We start from the raw sequence: 19,045 nt of genomic DNA, 5'->3' as shown, positions 1-19,045 counted from the left end.
GCAATTCCTTTTTGACAAAGTTGTCGGATGCAACCTCCTCGATTCTATGTTGGTTGGTCTCCATTATAAGCTTTGCTTGTTCAGGTTCTAAGCTAAATCAATTCTCAAGAGAAGCGTATTAACAATGCTGCTAAACGGCTGTGATGAAAGTTGATGATGTGAGGAGCTTATATAATGGCTGGTGATGTCATAATTCTGCCTTTGGAGTTAAAATGTGATGTCACACTGTGATGTCAGACTGTGACGTCACAGTTTTGTTTAGTATTCAGAGCGGGCTTGTCTGATGGATTTTTTATCAACAGGACGGATGTGAAGAACCAACCAGACTACAGAAAGAACTGCCACTGGTTGCCATAGTTACCAGTGAGGTGCGGTCACTGGAAGCAAGTGATGCAGAGCCTCACCAGTCATAATGGAGAAATATAATGGAAAAAATAATTTAGATAGCTATTTTTACCCTGTGGTTTGTACTGTATTTATTGTTTCTTTAGCTTAACCAATTTTGATTATTTTTTTCATCAAAATCACTGAATTTTTGCATTTGCCCATTCAAATGCTCAGAAACGCAGCAGGTGAGGCAGCAGCAGGTGAGGCAGCAGCAGGCGAGGCAGCAGCAGGCGAGGCAGCAGCAGGCGAGGCAGCAGCAGGCGAGGCAGCATCAGGCGAGGCAGCAGCAGGTGAGGCAGCAGCAGCTGAGCCTCACCTGGGATTGATCAACTTCTCACTGGCTGCCATTCTATGACAGCATGCTCCTCCTGTCTGTACGCCGCCAATAAAATGGTTAAAAAACATTTCATATATGAAATGATTTTCCACCGGGCTGCACAGTGGCGCAGTTGGTAGAGCTGTTGCCTTGCAGCAAGAAGGTCCTTGGTTCGATTCCCGGCCGGGGGTCTTTCTGCATGGAGTTTGCATGTTCTCCCTGTGCATGCGTGGGTTCTCTCCGGGTTCTCCGGCTTCCTCCCACAGTCCAAAAACATGACTGTCAGGTTAATTGGGCTCTCTAAATTCTCCCTAGGTGTGAATGTGTGTGTGCATGGTTGTTTGTCTTGTATGTCTTTGTGTTGCCCTGCGACAGACTGGCGACCTGTCCAGGGTGAACCCCGCCTCTCGCTCGGGACGCAGCTGGAGATAGGCACCAGCAACCCTCCCGACCCCATTAGGGAAGAAGGGTGTAAAGAAAATGGATGGATGGATGGAAATGATTTTCCATAATTTAGCTCATGTACATAATGCACAGTGTTTGTTGTCACCAGCTGTGTGTGTGACGTGTTTCGTGGCTGAGGAGCGATCAGAAACCAGAGAACAGATTGGAGGTGAGGCAGGCAGCTTCCCCTTGTTACTGTAAACAAGTTATTATTTGGCGGTTAATCAGGACAAAATACGGTGTTTTGTGTGTTTTTCCAGCCATATCCTTTAAAATATTTTAGTTTAATAACACTTTTTATTACTAAACCTTGCTAAATAGATGTTGGTAGCAATAATATGTGAGACTGAAGCTGTGTGATAGCGGTGTAATATTAGTGTACATGAATCATATCCTATCATTTCAGTGAAAAACTTGTTTCCTCTGTCTGATACTGTTTTATTCTTACAAACGCCCCTGTACTTAAAATATTTTTTAACAGGTAGGATATTCGGGCTGCACAGTGGTGCAGTTGGTAGAGCTGTTGCCTTGCAGCAAGAAGGTCCTGGGTTCGATTCCCGGCCGGGGTCTTTCTGCATGGAGTTTGCATGTTCTCCCTGTGCATGCGTGGGTTCTCTCCGGGTTCTCCGGCTTCCTCCCACAGTCCAAAAACATGACTGTCAGGTTAATTGGGCTCTCTAAATTCTCCCTAGGTGTGAGTGTGTGTGTGCATGGTCGTTTGTCTTGTCTGTCTTTGTGTTGCCCTGCAACAGACTGGCGACCTGTCCAGGGTGTACCCCGCCTCTCGCCCGGAACGCAGCTGGAGATAGGCACCAGCAACCCTCCCGACCCCATTAGGGAAGAAGGGTGTAAGAAAATGGATGGATGGATAGATGGATGGATGGATGGAGGTAGGATATTCTAGTAAAAGGATTAGGACAAACAGGAAGGATATTCAGTTGGAGGAAGTGATCTTCTTGTGGTTTCATCATGTATATAAATTGTTCCAATGATAATCTAATCATAACTCCTAAGCTTCCATTTCAGTCTCGTCACTCAAATAATGTTAAGGTAAAATGAGCAAAAATGCTAATGTTAGCGTGAATGCTCTCAGTAGCATGTGGGGTATCATTAGAATGTTCTCTGTAATTTACTTACTCCATTCAGTATAGTAAACATGGCTAATAAATAAGTAGAATAGGTAATAGCTTATTTAAGCTAAAGGGCTAATGCTAATGAACTGCCTTGCTGCGCAAGGCATTTCCCTAACCTGAGGAAACAGATAATCCCGAATCATTTTATTGTCTGGGGAGCATATTGAAGCATGCAATATTTGTGAGCGTGAGGGCGAGTAAAAAAATGATTTGGGGTCAAAATGTCGCTCTGACTCTCACTCTAGCGGAGCGGCATTCACACTGTGATTTTTCCAAAAATCAAAAACTTTGGGTCACTTAGAAAGAAGTTGTGGACAAACCATAATTCATATCGATGTGCTGTCTTCACTTTAAAAGAGATCACGGACGTATCTACAAAATGAAGTTTGAATGGCGTTTCTACATGAAGTTATGACGACACGGAAAATCCTCAAAAATAGAGTATTTTCAGGATTTAGTGGTTGCCTCGTACCCTTGACCAGTGGTCCCCAACGTTTTTATTACAGCGGACCGGCCACAGCCTTCGTAATTTTCCGCGGACCGGGGGGGGGGGGGGGGGGGTCCATGCGCGTTGTGTGGGGGTGTGTGCACGCGCGCTGTGAGCTGGCGCAAGACTCAACCCTCGGCATCCGATGTACGACTTTTCAAAATAAAGGCTCCTCCAGACTCAATACATAGAACGGAGATATTTTATTAGTTCTTGCGCGGCCCGGTACCAATTGGTCCACGGACCGGTACCGGTCCGCGGCCCGGTGGTTGGGGACCACTGCCCTTGACGACCACAGTTGCACCTGGTGAGCTCGTTAGTGATTTTGGGGTCGTTTTTTGCTTTTTACGTCGCCATGGTAACTCCAAATTCCACCAAAAGTAATAGCACCCCTCCCGTGAACGAGCCGCACGTTTTGATACCACTTTTGTGGGTGGGCTCGCAGCAGTATGAGCCGCATTCACGGTGACGGAAGAAAAAGTTAAGAATAATAATAAAGAGACATTCTATTGGGTTTAGAACAATAGGTGCCTGCCATGCATTGCTATGGGCAGGCCCCAACTATGAAGTTAATGGAAGAAATCAGGAAGGAGTGAGTGAAAAAGAGGGGATAAAACAAAATTAATTAAATCAAATGTGACAATTTAGGTTGATTTTTTCTATATGATTACTGACAAAATAATCTAAATCATTATTAATATCCTGGGGTCAGTTTGACAATAGTAATGTTTGTATGTTTGCCTGTTAAAGATCAGAGGTCCCTTTCTTCTGTCTGTCCACAGCTCTATATCTGTCTTCCCAAGCCCAGAGGAATCCAGCATACTTCACCTCTTATCAAGCAACCTCAGTGACACACAGAGAGCCCTCATGACCATGTAAGGGGCTCCACGGCCCACTGCAAGCTATGATAGGAGGGTGTCTGATAAGATGGGCTGAACATAAAACCCTCTGCAGCATCACAAATTGGCAGAGTCTACATGCATTCATTCAGACATGGTGAGTCTATCAAGGTTTTGCATTATTTCAAATCATTTCAGGCACTAATTATTGACTAAGTTTTTGTTCTACTGTCATAAAAGCATATGATCTGAATGTTTCTGTTTATCTTCTCAGGCAAGTAAAAAGGCCTCCAATAAAAGGCAGAGGGGGAATCAGAAGTCCTGCTCCAATGTATTTTCAATGTTCGAGCAGTCACAGATACAAGAGTTCAAAGAGGTAAGGCAACGCTTACAGTTCCTTAAAAATATTATTTTTGCTTGTTTTTGTTTTTATTTAAGCATACCAGCCAAACTTTTGTGTAAAATCAACTAAACACACTATATGTTAAAAAGTTTGAGCTGTAAGTGCGTGGATTTCTGTAAAATTGGGTAATGGACATTCAATTGAAGAGTATTACAATATTTACTGAACTCACGAGTAGTTAATGAGCAGAGAAACTAATCAGAAGGAAAAAAGAAAAAGAAAAAAAATTAAGATAATTGATCCATAGTTTCCATTTGCTTGACCTTCAATATGACTTTGGAGGTCATCTGAGTCAAACTCAAACATGTAAGGTTAAATCCTTTACCAGCTAAAGCCAATTTAAATGTTTGCAACACTTACAAAAAAACCCAAACTGTTCATCAGATAATTTGACATATTAGGCCTTTTAATTTTTTACTTGAAATAATGGTATTACAAAAAGAAAAAATATTTTAAAAATAATATTTATGTATTTATGAATAGAAAATTTCACAATTAAGACTCATGAATTTGTTTTAATTTTTTACAGCAGAGCTCCAAATGCAGTTAAAATTGTATTTATTCAGAAGGGGTTGAAGAAAAATAAATTTGTGTAGTTTTAATAGTTTTTGCTGTAATTTGAATGTAATAGTTATTTCCTTCTAGACCTAATTGTTAGTTGAAATTAGCGTTTTTTCACATCTTAATATTTTTCTGCAGGCTTTTGGCTGCATTGACCAGGACAGGGACGGGGTAATCAAGAAGCAGGACCTGAAGGAGACCTACGCTCAACTCGGTGTCTAATTTAATTTGTTTACGTAGAGCATGTTAGCACATGTATGAATATTGAATAAACAATCATTTGTAATCTCCACTAAGTTACCTGCTGAGCTTATTTTAATCATACTTACATAATGTGTGTTCACCAGGAAAGCTTAACATTAAGGATGAGGAGCTGGAAGAGATGCTGAATGAAGGGAAGGGTCCTATCAACTTTACTGTGTTTCTAACACTTTTTGGGGAGAAACTCAACGGTAAGGGATTTTTATAGAAGTGAATATTACATTTGGAATTTCTTTGAGGAACTCTCAAATGATACATGTAGATTTTCTTTGTCATCTTTCAGGGACCGATCCTGAGGACACCATACTTGCTGCTTTCAAACCTTTTGACCCCAATGGGACAGGTTTTGTTAATAAGGACGAGTAAGATTAATTTTACTGATTGGTTCTAACATTGCTCATATTAGATTTTGAATTTATTGTTTGTCACTGTACATGCGTATCATGAGATTAAAGCCAAATTCAAAACCAGGGCCAGGATGTAAGTAAGTAAACCAGTAATGTATGAAATATATACAATATAGACATACATATGGTGATATTCACAAATATATATATATATATATATATATATATATATATGGACACTCATATGACCACTATACAATTAGGGCTTGTGAGAGTTTTATTAAAAAAAAATTTCCATAACTGCTTGACATAAAGTTTCTGACAGTCTTTATGTTTTTTTGTTTATTTTATTTTATTTTTCATTTAGATTTAAGCGATTACTGATGAATCAGGCTGATAAATTCACGGCAGACGAGGTAAGTTATTTTTTTTATGGATTTTCCTTTACAAAGTTATACAATTTTGGTAACAATAAGCACAAAAGTTATCTTGTCATCAACATATAGGTGGAACAGGCATTCACTTTGGCACCAATCGACCCAATCGGAAACATTGACTACAAGCAACTCTGCTACATCATCACACATGGAGATGAGAAGGAAGAATCGTAACAGGCCATATGTGTAGTTCAGTAACATGGCTACAGCTGAGGAATAATTGACACTAGCAATTATTGGAGATAAAGTGGATTTAATATTATATTATAGATATTTAAAGTGGTATATTATGTCAACTGCCCTTCAGTTCTTTTGAAGAAATGCTGTACTGAAATACATTAAAAATAAAGTGCTGGACTCCCTCCAAAAATTACATAAATAAACAATTAGAGAAGTTATTATTTGGTTTGGAAATGATGTGATGATTTGATTTGTAAATAAAATTCTTCAGTGGCTGGAGGATGCATTTGATAGGATCTGACATGTCTCAAAAATGCTCTTTAAATTCTTCAAGTTGAAGCAACCTGAAAGTATAAAATATTTTTAGAACATTTTTAGAAAAGCATCATACAAAACAGTCTGTTTCAAATCTTACTTAAAGTGTTCAATGCCAGCTGATAAAAATTGTTTTTAAAAACTTCAAAAATATTTTATTGATTCCGAAGGGAAATTAAATGTTGTTGTTACTCATATTAATTCCAGTTCTTTTAAATAGTAGATAATGATGGAAAGATCTCCTGTAAAAGTCTGTATTACAGCAAACAAGCAGAACCAGAAGCAAGTTGTTATAAGTCTTTCTTGTCATCTCTTTAGAACTAAACTTATTAAAAGTGCACAATGCATTTGGTTTTTGCTTTTGAAACAAAAAAAACAAACGCAGTGTTTAACTATTACTCTCTTCTCATCCTTCATTGTATATATCACTGGTTCACAAAGGTTTTGTGGGCCGCCATATGGATAACAATAAAATCTCCCCCATAAAAGAAAAAAAAATCAATTGGGCACACAAATCATTCAACCAGCCATAAATCTATTCACAAATACAAATATACCTATACATTTTTTTTTTATCAATCTCCACTGACGTTTATTTCACACTTCTTTTTTTTTTCATTCATCCACCGTGCTTCCCGCGCCCCTCGCCCTGCACTTTGGGAACCACTGGTCTAGATGATATAATACTGACACATGTCACAATCAAACACATTAATTTCCAGGATTCAAAGTTCTACTTGCCATCTTCCATTTGAAGTGTCAGTGGCTTTGAATTTCCCCTCAGAACTGAAATAATGAGGAACCTTCCTCCTCCACGCAGAACATAAAACCCAACATTTGTCTGCTTTTTTTCCCATTGCCATTGTAACGCATCATAACAGAGGGTTAAAAAAAAGCTGAATAAACTTAGACTACATACTAATATGAAAAAGTGTTCCAAAAATGAATAACAGAGGGTTAAAAAAAAGCTGAATAAACTTAGACTACATACTAATATGAAAAAGTGTTCCAAAAATGAATGTTTCCCTAACAGAAGAACAACGAAAAAGATCAAAAAGATGCAACAAAAAGCTATAAGCAGTTTTCACTCCTTCAGGTAAAACGTTGATTGTACTGATTAACACAAAATAACTTTAGAATTTCAGTAAAGAAATACGTGTTTGAAGGTCCTTCGTTAGAATCTTTTTTTTTGGTTTGTTTTGTTTTGTTTGGTGACTCTGTTGCCATGGATTCAAAACCAAACAGCTCCAAAAACTCCTTAGCCAAATTTTCCAACTCATAAATTAAAGCCCAACTGCCTAGGTTGGGAATATTTGCAATTTCTTCTTTTCACAACATCACCACGACAAAGAAGAAGGTATGCTTCTTTTACTGTCATCTCCTTTCCCCCCTCCATTTTGTTTCTAACCTCTGTGGTTCTGCTGGCAGAAATGCCTCTTGTGCAGACAGAAAAAACCAACTTAGATGTAAAATCGAATCCAAACAATAATAAGGACCCAGATTCACTGAAGTTTCGAAAACTAAAGCATCAGGATGAGACATGTATGATAAGGTGAGAATCAGTTAACTTGCTGAAGCAGTTCATGTTCATAAATAAGAAAAAGGACCAGATGTTTTGCATTTTCAGTGCTTTGTTTATTGCATATCTGCAGTTCCATACTTATTTATTTCTTTGTGCATTGTTTTATTATTATTATTATTATTATTATTATTATTATTATTATTATTATTATTATTATTATTATTATTATTATTATTATTATTATTATTATTATTATTATTATTATATTGAAATCAGCACCATTAGAATTTTATACTTGTACAAATAGTTGGCATGCCCTTCAAGATTTATATTTTTTTTCTCTGTAGATTAAAGGACCTAATTTTAATTATTTAGGCGTCAAACATTTATAAACATTTATTCTGGCAGCAGCTGCTCAGCCACTGACATAAAACTCACAGCAGATGTCAGGAAGAACCCAAATAAGGAAATAATTTGAAACACATTAGTCTACAAAAAAAGGATTGGTAAAAAATTATAAATGGCACAGCAAAAAAAATACTATAGATGCCTTTCTTGGTAATGATAACTTGAAGATATCTTTGGTAAAGAAATAACTAACTACATAATGTGGGATTTTGACTTATTCTACCACAAAAGCCGTCTTCAAATCATTTATTTCCACTGATTTTCAACTGGATATAAGTGAGGTGAATGATTGGGCCATTCTGGCAGTTTTAATTTTTCTTTTAAGACCAATATTGTGCTGCTGGGAATCCTGTCAGTACCACATGCTGTACCACATGTCTTCAGCAGCAATCTTCCCCTTTAGGATGATGTTTTTGAGGTGATTCATAGATATGTTCTCCCTCCAAACACGGTGTGTTCAATTGCATCATAATATTTCTGCTTTGACTTTATCTGACAATATTCTTTCAGTACTTTACTGGTTTGTCCAAATCTTCTGTAGGAAACTTTATGCAAGTTTCAAGCTTGTTCTTCTGCAGTTTTGCACAGCAATCTTGTAAACGGCACTTTTAATTATTCTTTTGTTTAATTTACTTTTGGGATTAAGAAAGTATTTTTGAGCTGAATTGACTTCTACGACAGAAGTATGATGAGGGACACATGATTGTGTCGGATCTGTGGTGAAATGATATTAACAACAGTAAGCTTTACAATAAAAATTTTTGTGAAGGTCTTTTTGATACTATTGTTCCACTTTATACCACACCTTGGTAATGAGAAGCTTTTTTTTATAGGCCAGCTGTTAATATTAAAGCAACTGATAATGATTTACTCTTGACAGAAGAAGAAATGCTTTCTAAGATTTGAGATTTGAGCTGGTTTCTTTGACTATATTGTAGACTGTTGCCAAGAACTGGTGTGAATTTATGTAAATGGCCCTATTAGTAATTATTGATATGTCCAGTGCTTATTTGACCACCTGAGTGTGTGTGTGTAATCTGATTTAAACAGGTTTGAGGAGCTTAAAGTTAGCTTAGATGTACCGCCAAAGACTCCCTGTCCCATAGAGGTAGGTGATATGATTTAGAGGCTTTCATATTACTGCTATAGATGTAGACATACACAAAATCTGTACATTTTATCTTTTTTGATCTAACAGTGCAAAATTCCAGCTGACCTCAAGGTTCAAGGTGAGAAAACTCTCAGCTTCACACACAAAGTATCAACTTTAATTTTCCATCAATGCGATATGGAGGTTTTAACAATTTATTAATTTATCATATTAGTAATGTCCTCCAAGAGCTCCTTTGGCTAATGGAGCTCCACTGGGTATTGGGAACCAGTGGAGCTCATATTCAATAGGAAATCCTTTTATCAATATTTAAGGCCATTCATAAACTTGCTTCTCCATATCTGTCTGACCTTCTTCATGTCCACATGAAGAACACGAAGAAGTAAGATTTTTTTGTGAATGGAGGCAGATCCTCTTCCCCCATCCACCGGTCTGTCCCCTCTGCCCGTCTCACTACTACGAGTCAAAGAGCACTCAGCTGCACTGACCCTCATCTCTGGGCTAAAACAGCTTTCTCTATCTGATACCTTCTCCTCTTGCTATTCAATCAATTTTATTTTACTTTTATTTGAATTGAAGGATTTTTTTTATAGTGTCCTTGAGTGTCAAGAAAGATGCCTATAAAATGTATTATCATTTAAACCGCTCAGTCAGCTCTTCACCCTCTCCAATGTTTGTTGATTTTTGAATCCACTAACAAACCCCAAGAATATTTCTACAGTAAAGCACAATTCTTGGAAAAATTGGTAGAGTGAATTTAAATTGGTTGGTGTCCTGGAACAGACTCAGCTCAGCCATTTTTAACAAGATTGAGTTCAATCAGACGGACAAAATTCCAACAAAATGTACCAAAATATTGTTGATGACTGATGACAACTTTGGGGATTGTGGTTGAGGGTTCATGCAGAACTTTCATTGTTCCTTTAAGCATTAATCAACCTTTATGACATTATGTAAGCACCCAGTTCAAAAAAACAGTGGCCGTAACATCAGTTTTTCTTAAATTTGCTTTCAGTTCCAAGAGAGAAAACGACTCAGACAAGCGTCTGCCAGCGGTGCGTGGAGAATGCCACAGCAAGAATCCTAGCAGCACAACACCCCGAACCATCAAGGCTGTGTGTTATAATGTGAAACCAACATTTCACCCTGATGTTCAGTCGACTGGACTGATATGCATGGTATCGATCACTCAGGATAAAACCTTCTGCATCTATTTATGTCTGTGATTTGTTCTTACTCTTAAGAGTCGGAAGGACCCTTTTCCATTTTAGGTAAGAAATACTCAGCAAGGTTTCAGTGTTTCTTTGGCACTTTACTGGAAATCATAACAGATTTCTGTTAATTATCAGTGTTATTTTTGCAGTTAAACTGCATAATAAATATACAAAGGTAATTCTATTTTTAAATCATACAATTTTTTTTTCCTCCTGATTAATTATGTGAAATAATAAACAGAACTTATTTAGACTGTTGCATAATCACACAGATAACATGCAATCTGTAAACTAAAATTCTTAAAGTAAGAAAAGAACCATTTCAAGAGTCAGTTTTCTTCAAACACATTTCAGTCCAAAAACTGAAATGTTTTTCAGGAATAACATTCAATTGCAATAACAGATAAGCAGCAAGGCAGTTCATTTTTTTCTGCTTTAGCAGCTTCAATATTGCACATAATGTCACTGGCTTAGTTTCCACTTAGCTGCTCCTTATTAAGTCCATTTGGGCATTCACTGTGTCCAGATAAAGTGAAAACCAAGGAGTAAATTTGTGTATTTCCATCATGTGCCTGTCAAAACAAGATGGAGATCTTGTCCCTTGTGCTGCACGTTGATCTCAGTCACTGTTGCTGCTGCTGTCATCTCCCACCACCATACTGCTGTACTTTTTCTGCTGCTGCTCCTTAAATGTGTCCTTCACCTTCGCCCTCTTCAGACCTCCATCCCTGCAGAGCCACAGATCAATTCAACATTTTAAACCTACTGTAACTCTCACCATCTGAGATGTAAAGGTGTCAACTGTTTTACTAGACAGTTTTGAAGTTTGAGTTTTACTTGTAAGTTTAGGAATAAAGCTTCAACTTTTTGAGATAATTTACAAAGAAAAGAGGTCAATGCTTACCACTGAAGGTCTACCAGTCCTCCTTGGCGAGCTATGACAGATTTCACTCTGTTGGCAAAGTGGACAGCATCCTCTCCCTCCTAACATTCAACAATTAAGAACAAAAAAAGAATATTTTTCTGAGTAAAAGCTGAACCACTTTGTGAAGGTAATGAGTTCTTCCAAGCCTGTGAAACCAACCTGTTGGTGCATGGCTGGAAGGTACCAGACGTTACAGACTAGAGCCCAGCTCGTCATCATCCGCAGCAGGTAGCTCACCATGCTGTACTTGGAACTGTTCCAAAAAGCATCTCCGAACTTTGGGTCATACTAATAATGGACAGACAAGCAGGTACAGCGCCAATAAAATAGATCCAAACACTCATCATAGATATGAATGTCATTAGATTGGAACTTGTGGGTAGGTTTGATAATACAAACTTTAATATTTGTTACAAGCAAGAGTTCTCTACTCAAGTTCAAACTGATGTAGATTTTCTCTAATGAACCTGATGTTGAAATACAGGTTCAACATCAACACATTAAGCCACTGATATTTGGTTAAGTTTATCCCAGAAAGTTTCAGAGAAGCTACTCATTTTTCTGTAATTATGGTGTGATATTAAACCACTCCTGGAAGAATTTATAAAGATCACAGCTTCCCAGAGCCTTAACATTGGCATGCCTTATCCATTTCTAAACCAGTTTAGATATGTTTATAACAGCTCAAACAAGTCATTAAAAGGCCAAAACAGAGATATGACTGTATGTCTATTATTCACATTAAAATAAAAATATATACCAGAAAAGTACCTTGATGGCTACAGGATATATCGTTGCACCAATTTCAAAACTTCCCTTTTTAAACATCATGACAGACGTGTTGTTAACGCAGGTACCTGCAAAGAAAAGACATACAGGAGATGAAAGGTAATATGTTGTCTGAGTTTTTTTTTTTTTTTTTTTTTTCAAATAAACACACAATATATGTTCATATTCAACAACTCAACAGTTAGCTTTGAAACTTTAACTAAAATAACAGAGTTATTTCTATGAATGTATATTTTTATGAATGTATAAATATACATTTCTATGAATGTATAAAGATCATACATGGAACTGGGTGACATCGTAACATCCAGAAGGCAAGTCAAACTTACCTTCTGGAAATATTAATATGGGAAGCTTTGTCTTGTCATTCACGTGGTCTGTTAACCTGGAAACAAAACAAAAGGTGAAAGAAAACCTCCCACACCAAAATAAAGGTACACACTAAGCCAGTGGTTCCCAAAGATTTTCTGGGCCCCCTTATGGATTACAATAAAATCCCCCCCAAAAAAGAGAAAAAATCAACTGGGCACACACATCGTTCAACCATATTTTGTTTTCAAACTCCACTGAAGTTTATTTCACACTTCAGGTTGCAACAAAATACACTACAAACCATCTCTAATCTGGATGAGTCACTTTTCAAAATTAAGATATGTGGTCAGGTCTGGAAAGCACAACATACAAAAACTTACAACATGCTTACTGCCAGAAATACAGCAACAAGAACGAATGCATAAAGACAAGCAAGCAAAAGGTCCAAAGAGCAATATTCCATGAAGTGAAAGCTTACCTTTTGGTCACTAGATGGCGGTCTCTCATCTCTGACCTCTCAAACCAGACATGAGGGCAAGACCTCACCATGGCTCTCTGAACAATTCCCATCAGGCCTCCATGGACCTGCCCCACCTGAAAACCACGAGCTGCACTGTCAAAATTCACACTTCAAAGATTACAGAAAATTGCATGTAATAAATGTGGAGATATGTTAGATTTATCACACACCATAGCATAGCAGCCGTCGTTGCAAAGTATGACAATGTCAATAGGACTGGTGTGATTGGCCACACAGATACCTCCTTTTTTGGGTCTATTCTCTCTGCATTTAAAAAAATAAAGTCAATGTCAAATTTAAAATAAAAAGGAAATTTATTTATGATGATACAAACAGAGCAGCTCCAGTTCTCAAGAGCTGCTATCCTGCAACTTTTAGATAAATTACTCCTCCAACACATTTGAATCAAATAAATGGCAGGTTACTGGGTCTCTGCAGAGATTACTGACATGATTATGAGGGGTTTCAAACATTTTATTCAGCTCTATTAGAGGGGGGATGCATCTAAAGGCTGCAGGATAGTAGCTGTTGAGGATGGGCACCCCTGCAATAGAATTTTTAATGAGAAAATACTTGTTGTGGTAGCAGATTGCAGCAGAAAGACCTCGAGCACAGATTCTGTAGCACATGACATGGACCCACTCACTGAGCCAGAACTTTAGCCTAGAAATTAACAGTCAGGTCAAAGCATGAAATTGGCTTTAAGAGCAAGAAATTCCCTTTGTGTGGAACAATTTTTAAACTTGAAAGATTTTTTGATCACCTGCAATTTGGAAGAAATCCAACTGCAGACGTTCCAATCACCAACCAGGTCAGGCCGATGCAGGCCAGTGTGATTCTGAACAGAGATAAGAACACTAAATGTCAGAATGAATGAGATGTGAAAGGCAAAAAGCCACAAAGGTCTGGCCTGAAGATATTTTTTTGTACCAGAAGATTATAAACACGATCTAGACCTTCCATATTTGACATGGAGTCCTGATAAAAAGTTAGCAAAGACTCATGGTTGATTATAATTTAATATTCATTTAGGGCATTTACTAATTTATTTCAACCTCATTTCCAGCCTGATGATAATACACAATAAATCTTCAATAAAGCCTGAAAATAAAATTTTTTCTTCTATGAAAAGAATTAAATTAACATGCCACTCAAAAGCTAAAACGTACAGTATTTTTCAATGAAAAGGTGAACACAGTTTGATTGAGGTATTTGGGAAACCTACTAAAGCAATACTTTGTTAATATAATCCAGCTCTTTTCAATCACATCGCTGCTGAAGACTTATTACTGTTTGCTTCAATTGAAAAAAAATAATAAAATAAATAAATTCCTGTACAGCTGTCAAGACGGAGTTTCAGTCAGGTCCAGGTCTGGACTTTCAACCTTTGAGTTCTTTTATAGATTTGTTGTTGCTCTTAAGATAACAGTCATGGTGAATGAGCCAATGTGGGTCAGGCGATTTAATTTTCATGATGCAGAGGAACAGTTTCAATTCTAAGGTCATTACTGTTTGCTTTCCAACTTGGAATTGTCTGCACACGATTGTGTTTTTTGGACCAGGAAACTACTGGTCAGCTTTTATAAAATTAATCATACCCACTAATGTTAAAAACAGAAGGCTGCCTGTTCTGCTGCTTCTGCTCACAATTATTTTCCCATTTCCCAATACAGAATTTAGATTTTTATTTGTCTGTTTACAATCTTCATCTAAGGTTGTCGACTCTATGACATGAAGAGTGTTCAGATAATACATGAAAAGTGCAACTAATTGCAATATTAACAAAAATTATCTGCCCTGTGTTTTAGCCCAGTCCATTGGCATAATTATAATGATATTATTATTTGGGGAAAGCAATAAGGAAAGAACAGCTCATATCAGATATCAGTCATTTATATTGAATCAAAAGAGTGGAGTTGGTGTTATAAAAGGGAGTGGTGCCTGAAATCATTCTCCTTTAGTTAATATGTAAGGAAACGTGCCGTGTCATTCCTTTGCTTCAGAGGGCCTTCACAGGCAGGTATACTGCTGCTAATAAGATCACAACAAAATGAACAATTATTAAGCGCTTCAAGCAGAGAAGTTCAATGACTATGATGAAAGACTATGACAGACAGGTGTAATACTTTAGGATGCTAGTCTGATGTAAAAAGAGGCAAAAACATTAAGGACAGACTGACATTCTGCAGGAAGCACCAGAACTGGAGTGCAGAGGATTGGGGTAAAGTTGTTCTCTCTATGCCTGCTTCAGACTGTATGGGGGAATCTGGAAAAAAAAAAAAATTCCTAAGGGGAAATGCTACACTGAGCTTTGTGTTATTCTGAGGGTAAAAGATACCGGGCCAATCATGAACGGAGTTGCGGAGTTATAATTAAAGAATGGTATGGAAACATCTTCCAAGGTTACTTTGCACAATGCAATGTTTTTTGAGCATGATGAAGAACTAAATTACTATTGATGAAAGCATTGAAATTTTGGAGCAAAGGCCAAGAAACCTTAAACCATTGAGAATGTAGTTTGAATAAACTTGATGTATTTCTCAGCAAAAGCCATTGACACTAATGAAATGTTTGTTTTTGACTTTATATACAACTGAAACATTTCAAGTTGAAATGCTTATAAAAGTTTCTGTTGGTCTCAACATGTCTATCCAATATCAAGTTGTCATTAAAACAAAGAGTGCCAGACATTCACAATTTAGGTTTGACAGTCTCCTTGACAATCTTTAACTGTATTGTTTCCTTTCTTTTCTAACACCTAAAAATTTGATTTTGCTGTCAGCAGGTTATGCAAAGTAATTGTTTACCTAAGAGGGGCGAGGATGCAGTATCTCACAAAGATACCAAGGCCATAAACCAGTGTCAGCTTCAGACTGATGTACTGGAAGTCATTGTGGGTGCGAGTCAGTAGATTCCAGGACACCAGCTCCTCAGAAGTGAACCGCTGGGTTACCTTTATTGTAAACCAGAGAATATTTTTTTTAAATCAAACCAAGATCCATATGAGTTGAAAAAAAAAAGAGACAAATGCACTTTTAGCTTAAAATCTAGTAAGCAAAAATGAAAGGCACCTCATCATCTACAATGCTCTCAATCCCGCTTCGAGTGAAATAGAAACAGTCGCTAAGTGTGAAATCGCCTCCTACTGGCGGTTTGGGTCTACTGCGTCGGAGTTCCTCCAACTCTTTCTCCATAGAGCCGTGTTCCCTTTGGATGAGTCCTGATGAAGAAACGAACAGATAAAGTAAGAGTCAAAGTCAAACTCAATCACCTGATAGCAATCTGGATGAATTCCTCTCCATATCTGCTCAGATTATCCTGACTGGCAAAGAAAACCAAACAGAAAGAGAAAAATAAAACGGAAAAAGCTTACTTTAAAGTACTTTTAGTAACAGTTGATTAAAGAGTAATATTAATTCAAAATGTACAAACCAGATGGTTCTGAAAGAGCAACCAAATTTCCTTCAGTTCTAGTGTTTCACTTATGTTTTTTTTCTATTTGTTTTCTATGTTGTTCAGATGCCTCTTATAACATCACATAAGGCATTCAGTTCATTTTACTATATCTCTTTTTCTTTTCCTTTTTGCTTCATCTTATTTGCATGTTTTTATTTAAATTTTACTGATCAACGTGTCTAGCGGCATTCTGCACCACTGCAGCAGAGCATTTGAGTCTTTGTTCATTTGAGAAAAATTCAGATCAATTCTTGCACCTTTTATGGAATGCTAATAATACTTTCTGCTGGAAAATATCTTACATTAGAATTTTCTCTTAGAGGCTTTACCAGTTATCAAATAACAAACTGCATCTTGCAAAGAAGTTGTTCTTTCAATGTCTGAAGCTCACTCTAAGGCAGTAAAAGTTATCTATCTTTCTCCCTGAACAATCTCGGTACAGTTAGCCTGACAACACGGCTTCAAAGTCCAAAACCTGATCTACTAAAGTCTGTGTTGGATACTTCAAATCTTTTGAACATTTATTTTTGAAGCAATCTTAATTTGACAGTTCTTATCCACAGTGAACAGTGTGCCAGAGATACATTTCTCCTCTACAGTGACCTAAAAAGCTGTTTTTGCTGACAGCTGTTTTGCATCTATATGCTGCTGCAGGAATCATAACCCATGCAGCATGGGATCCGATAAGGAGTTGAGTAATTGTGTCTTTTGAGATACTCTAGGCAGGGTTGCCAGACCAGCTTCACCTTGCTGCATAAATGTTTCTGTTCCTGAGTCATTGTCTCTGTATCGTTAGAACCATAATATTTTAACTTGACAAAGTAACCATATTATTGACCCTTTAACTGTCACCCCAAATACTGTCACATGCAGGTTAATGGGTCCGGTGTCCTCATGGCAGTTAAAGGGTTAAACTGTAGTAGGATCCAAAAAAATAGTGCCAGCTGTTGCTAGGGAGCAAACCACCAAGCCATTGCAACATGTCTGTCCAGACTTGCAAAACAGAAATCCAGTATTGCAGCAAAGACAATTGAGTCGCTAAATCTGTATTCACGTTTTACAGTCATGAACACAGACAGTCTCACCATTACATGCAGAAGCTTTAGCACTTTCTTCTTCTGCATTTGCTTTCTGTATGTTCAGAGTGGCCCACTGTGGAAGAGGTCACACAAAAGACAAGTCAAGTGTGTATTAGATTACCTGGATGATTTTAAGCATGCAGTTTCATGTGGCCATACCTCTAAAGTCTTCACAAGGATGTTCATGTAGGTCTCAGAGATACCCAGAGAAAATCCAAACATGGCTGGGATCATAATGAGGCAGACAATGAGGTAGAGCCAGAACTCTGTGGCCCGAAGGACCCCGGCCCAGAAGTTCTCCATCCTTCACGTTATTCCCTACGGTTCACCAGCCCTCTGGCTCAGTCACAGTGGGTTTACTACAGGAGATAAAGAAAGAAACAACTCTTAATGTGTAGTTTAGGTTTATCCCATGTAAAAAAATAAAAAAAATAAAAAAATAAATCTAAATAGTACTCAACATTTATCTATTTAGTGAAATTCAAAGGCAATATAAACAGGAAATAAGCAAAAATACACGAACTAACACAGGTGATTCAACTAAGTTCAAAGTATCAAGAAGTCATTTTACTATCACTGGCACAGACACAATCAAACCACCACAGATCAATATTACATTTAACCTTCGTGCTTACAGAAATAAATGGAGCAACCAGATATAGAGCGATATCAAAGACTAAAGCTTTCCCTCACTGCGTTAGTTTTCTGAAATCACCAGCGGCAGAAGTTCTCAGATTACAACAGCTCAACTTACGCACCAAGCTTCACTCCATGTTCTGGCTGAAAACTGAACAGGACACAGAACAAAAACACGCCCATTTACTACTGGAAGAAAGTTCACGGATTCCGGGTCAAACAGCGCCCTCGTGTGTTCAGTTAGAAAAGAGCAGACACGTGGACCAGGACCCAAAAAAATAATCTTTTATCGACCATAAATGTTCCTGCTATGAAGCTTGCAGTAAGCAGGGAACTAGAATATCCAGGTGTTTATCAGTAAATTAAAATATCATCAAAAAGTATTTTTATGTGTATTTAAATTTATTTACTCCATTTTGTGAGCTTGGAAACACAATACTCACTTCAGCAAACAGCACTTTTTGCTTCCAGATTAGCTGAGTACTTTGTAGACGATCAAAGACACGAACGTCACTTCTAGCGAATGATTCAGAAAATGAATGATTTCAGCAGCAATATTCTTGCCTGTACAGCATATTTTATGTAAAGTGATGAGACAACATTTGTTTCATTGGAAGCAACCAAGTTGGCAAAACCATCACTTCCCATTAAATTATATAATAGTATAATCAATCAAAATACAATGCTAATGAAGTTTTCATAATTAGGTTATATTTCATTATCCTGTCATGCAATCAGTTGTCTGACATCTGATCACTCAATAAACCCAAGTACAGACTGTAAATAATAAAAAATATTCTCTTTGCATTAAGCCACAAGTTTAATTAATGTAAATGTGTCTACTTAAAATTATAAAAAGAAAATTCTAAACTTAATCTATTTAACTTGAAATTAGTAAAAGAGAAAGCATACTTATGCTGAAACATTTTCACATCAAAAGTATGTTGCGGTCCAACATCTCCT

The 19,045-nt window shown here is 37.3% G+C and overlaps 2 protein-coding genes across 5 annotated transcripts; one reads left to right on the top strand and one right to left on the bottom strand.

Annotated features, from left to right (window-relative positions):
• The first annotated feature begins 3,711 nt into the window (after window positions 1-3,711).
• myl7 (myosin, light chain 7, regulatory) lies at window positions 3,712-6,013 on the top strand. Its single transcript, XM_044112869.1, has 7 exons — window positions 3,712-3,763; window positions 3,881-3,982; window positions 4,709-4,784; window positions 4,918-5,022; window positions 5,115-5,193; window positions 5,546-5,594; window positions 5,685-6,013. The coding sequence occupies exons 1-7, from the start codon at window positions 3,761-3,763 to the stop codon at window positions 5,787-5,789; spliced, it is 519 nt and encodes a 172-aa protein (XP_043968804.1). The 5' UTR covers window positions 3,712-3,760; the 3' UTR covers window positions 5,790-6,013.
• A 4,428-nt stretch (window positions 6,014-10,441) lies between these two features.
• On the bottom strand, window positions 10,442-18,288 carry agpat9l (1-acylglycerol-3-phosphate O-acyltransferase 9, like). Of its 4 annotated transcripts, none has more exons than XM_044112865.1 (14): window positions 18,205-18,288; window positions 17,606-17,805; window positions 17,453-17,519; window positions 15,983-16,131; window positions 15,719-15,864; window positions 13,675-13,749; window positions 13,485-13,574; window positions 13,082-13,175; window positions 12,870-12,985; window positions 12,409-12,464; window positions 12,062-12,147; window positions 11,450-11,578; window positions 11,270-11,349; window positions 10,442-11,093 (listed from the first exon to the last, which is right to left on the bottom strand). In XM_044112865.1, exons 2-14 carry the CDS (start codon window positions 17,747-17,749, stop codon window positions 10,985-10,987), a joined length of 1,341 nt encoding a protein of 446 aa, XP_043968800.1. In that variant the 5' UTR covers window positions 17,750-17,805; window positions 18,205-18,288; the 3' UTR covers window positions 10,442-10,984. The 4 variants fall into 4 exon arrangements, with proteins under 4 accessions (XP_043968800.1, XP_043968803.1, XP_043968802.1 ...); XM_044112868.1 differs by having other exon boundaries at window positions 18,082-18,227; XM_044112867.1 differs by having other exon boundaries at window positions 10,449-11,093; window positions 18,201-18,257.
• Window positions 18,289-19,045: the final 757 nt, after the last annotated feature.

This window comes from Gambusia affinis, linkage group LG03 (assembly GCF_019740435.1).
Source record: "Gambusia affinis linkage group LG03, SWU_Gaff_1.0, whole genome shotgun sequence".
Classification (NCBI taxonomy): domain Eukaryota; kingdom Metazoa; phylum Chordata; class Actinopteri; order Cyprinodontiformes; family Poeciliidae; genus Gambusia; species Gambusia affinis.
This window is presented reverse-complemented; position numbering and strand designations above follow the sequence as displayed.

Coding starts and splice junctions, on each gene's coding strand:
- myl7 (XM_044112869.1), top strand. Junction 4,785..4,917: donor GGAGACCTACGCTCAACTCG/GTGTCTAATTTA, acceptor TGTGTTCACCAG/GAAAGCTTAACATTAAGGAT. Junction 5,194..5,545: donor GGTTTTGTTAATAAGGACGA/GTAAGATTAATT, acceptor TTTTTCATTTAG/ATTTAAGCGATTACTGATGA.
- agpat9l (XM_044112865.1), bottom strand. CDS start 17,749: ATGGAGAACTTCTGGGCCGGGGTCCTTCGGGCCACAGAGTTCTGGCTC. Junction 16,132..17,452: donor TAAAGCTTCTGCATGTAATG/GTGAGACTGTCT, acceptor TTTCTTCATCAG/GACTCATCCAAAGGGAACAC. Junction 12,986..13,081: donor ACGACGGCTGCTATGCTATG/GTGTGTGATAAA, acceptor CGTGGTTTTCAG/GTGGGGCAGGTCCATGGAGG.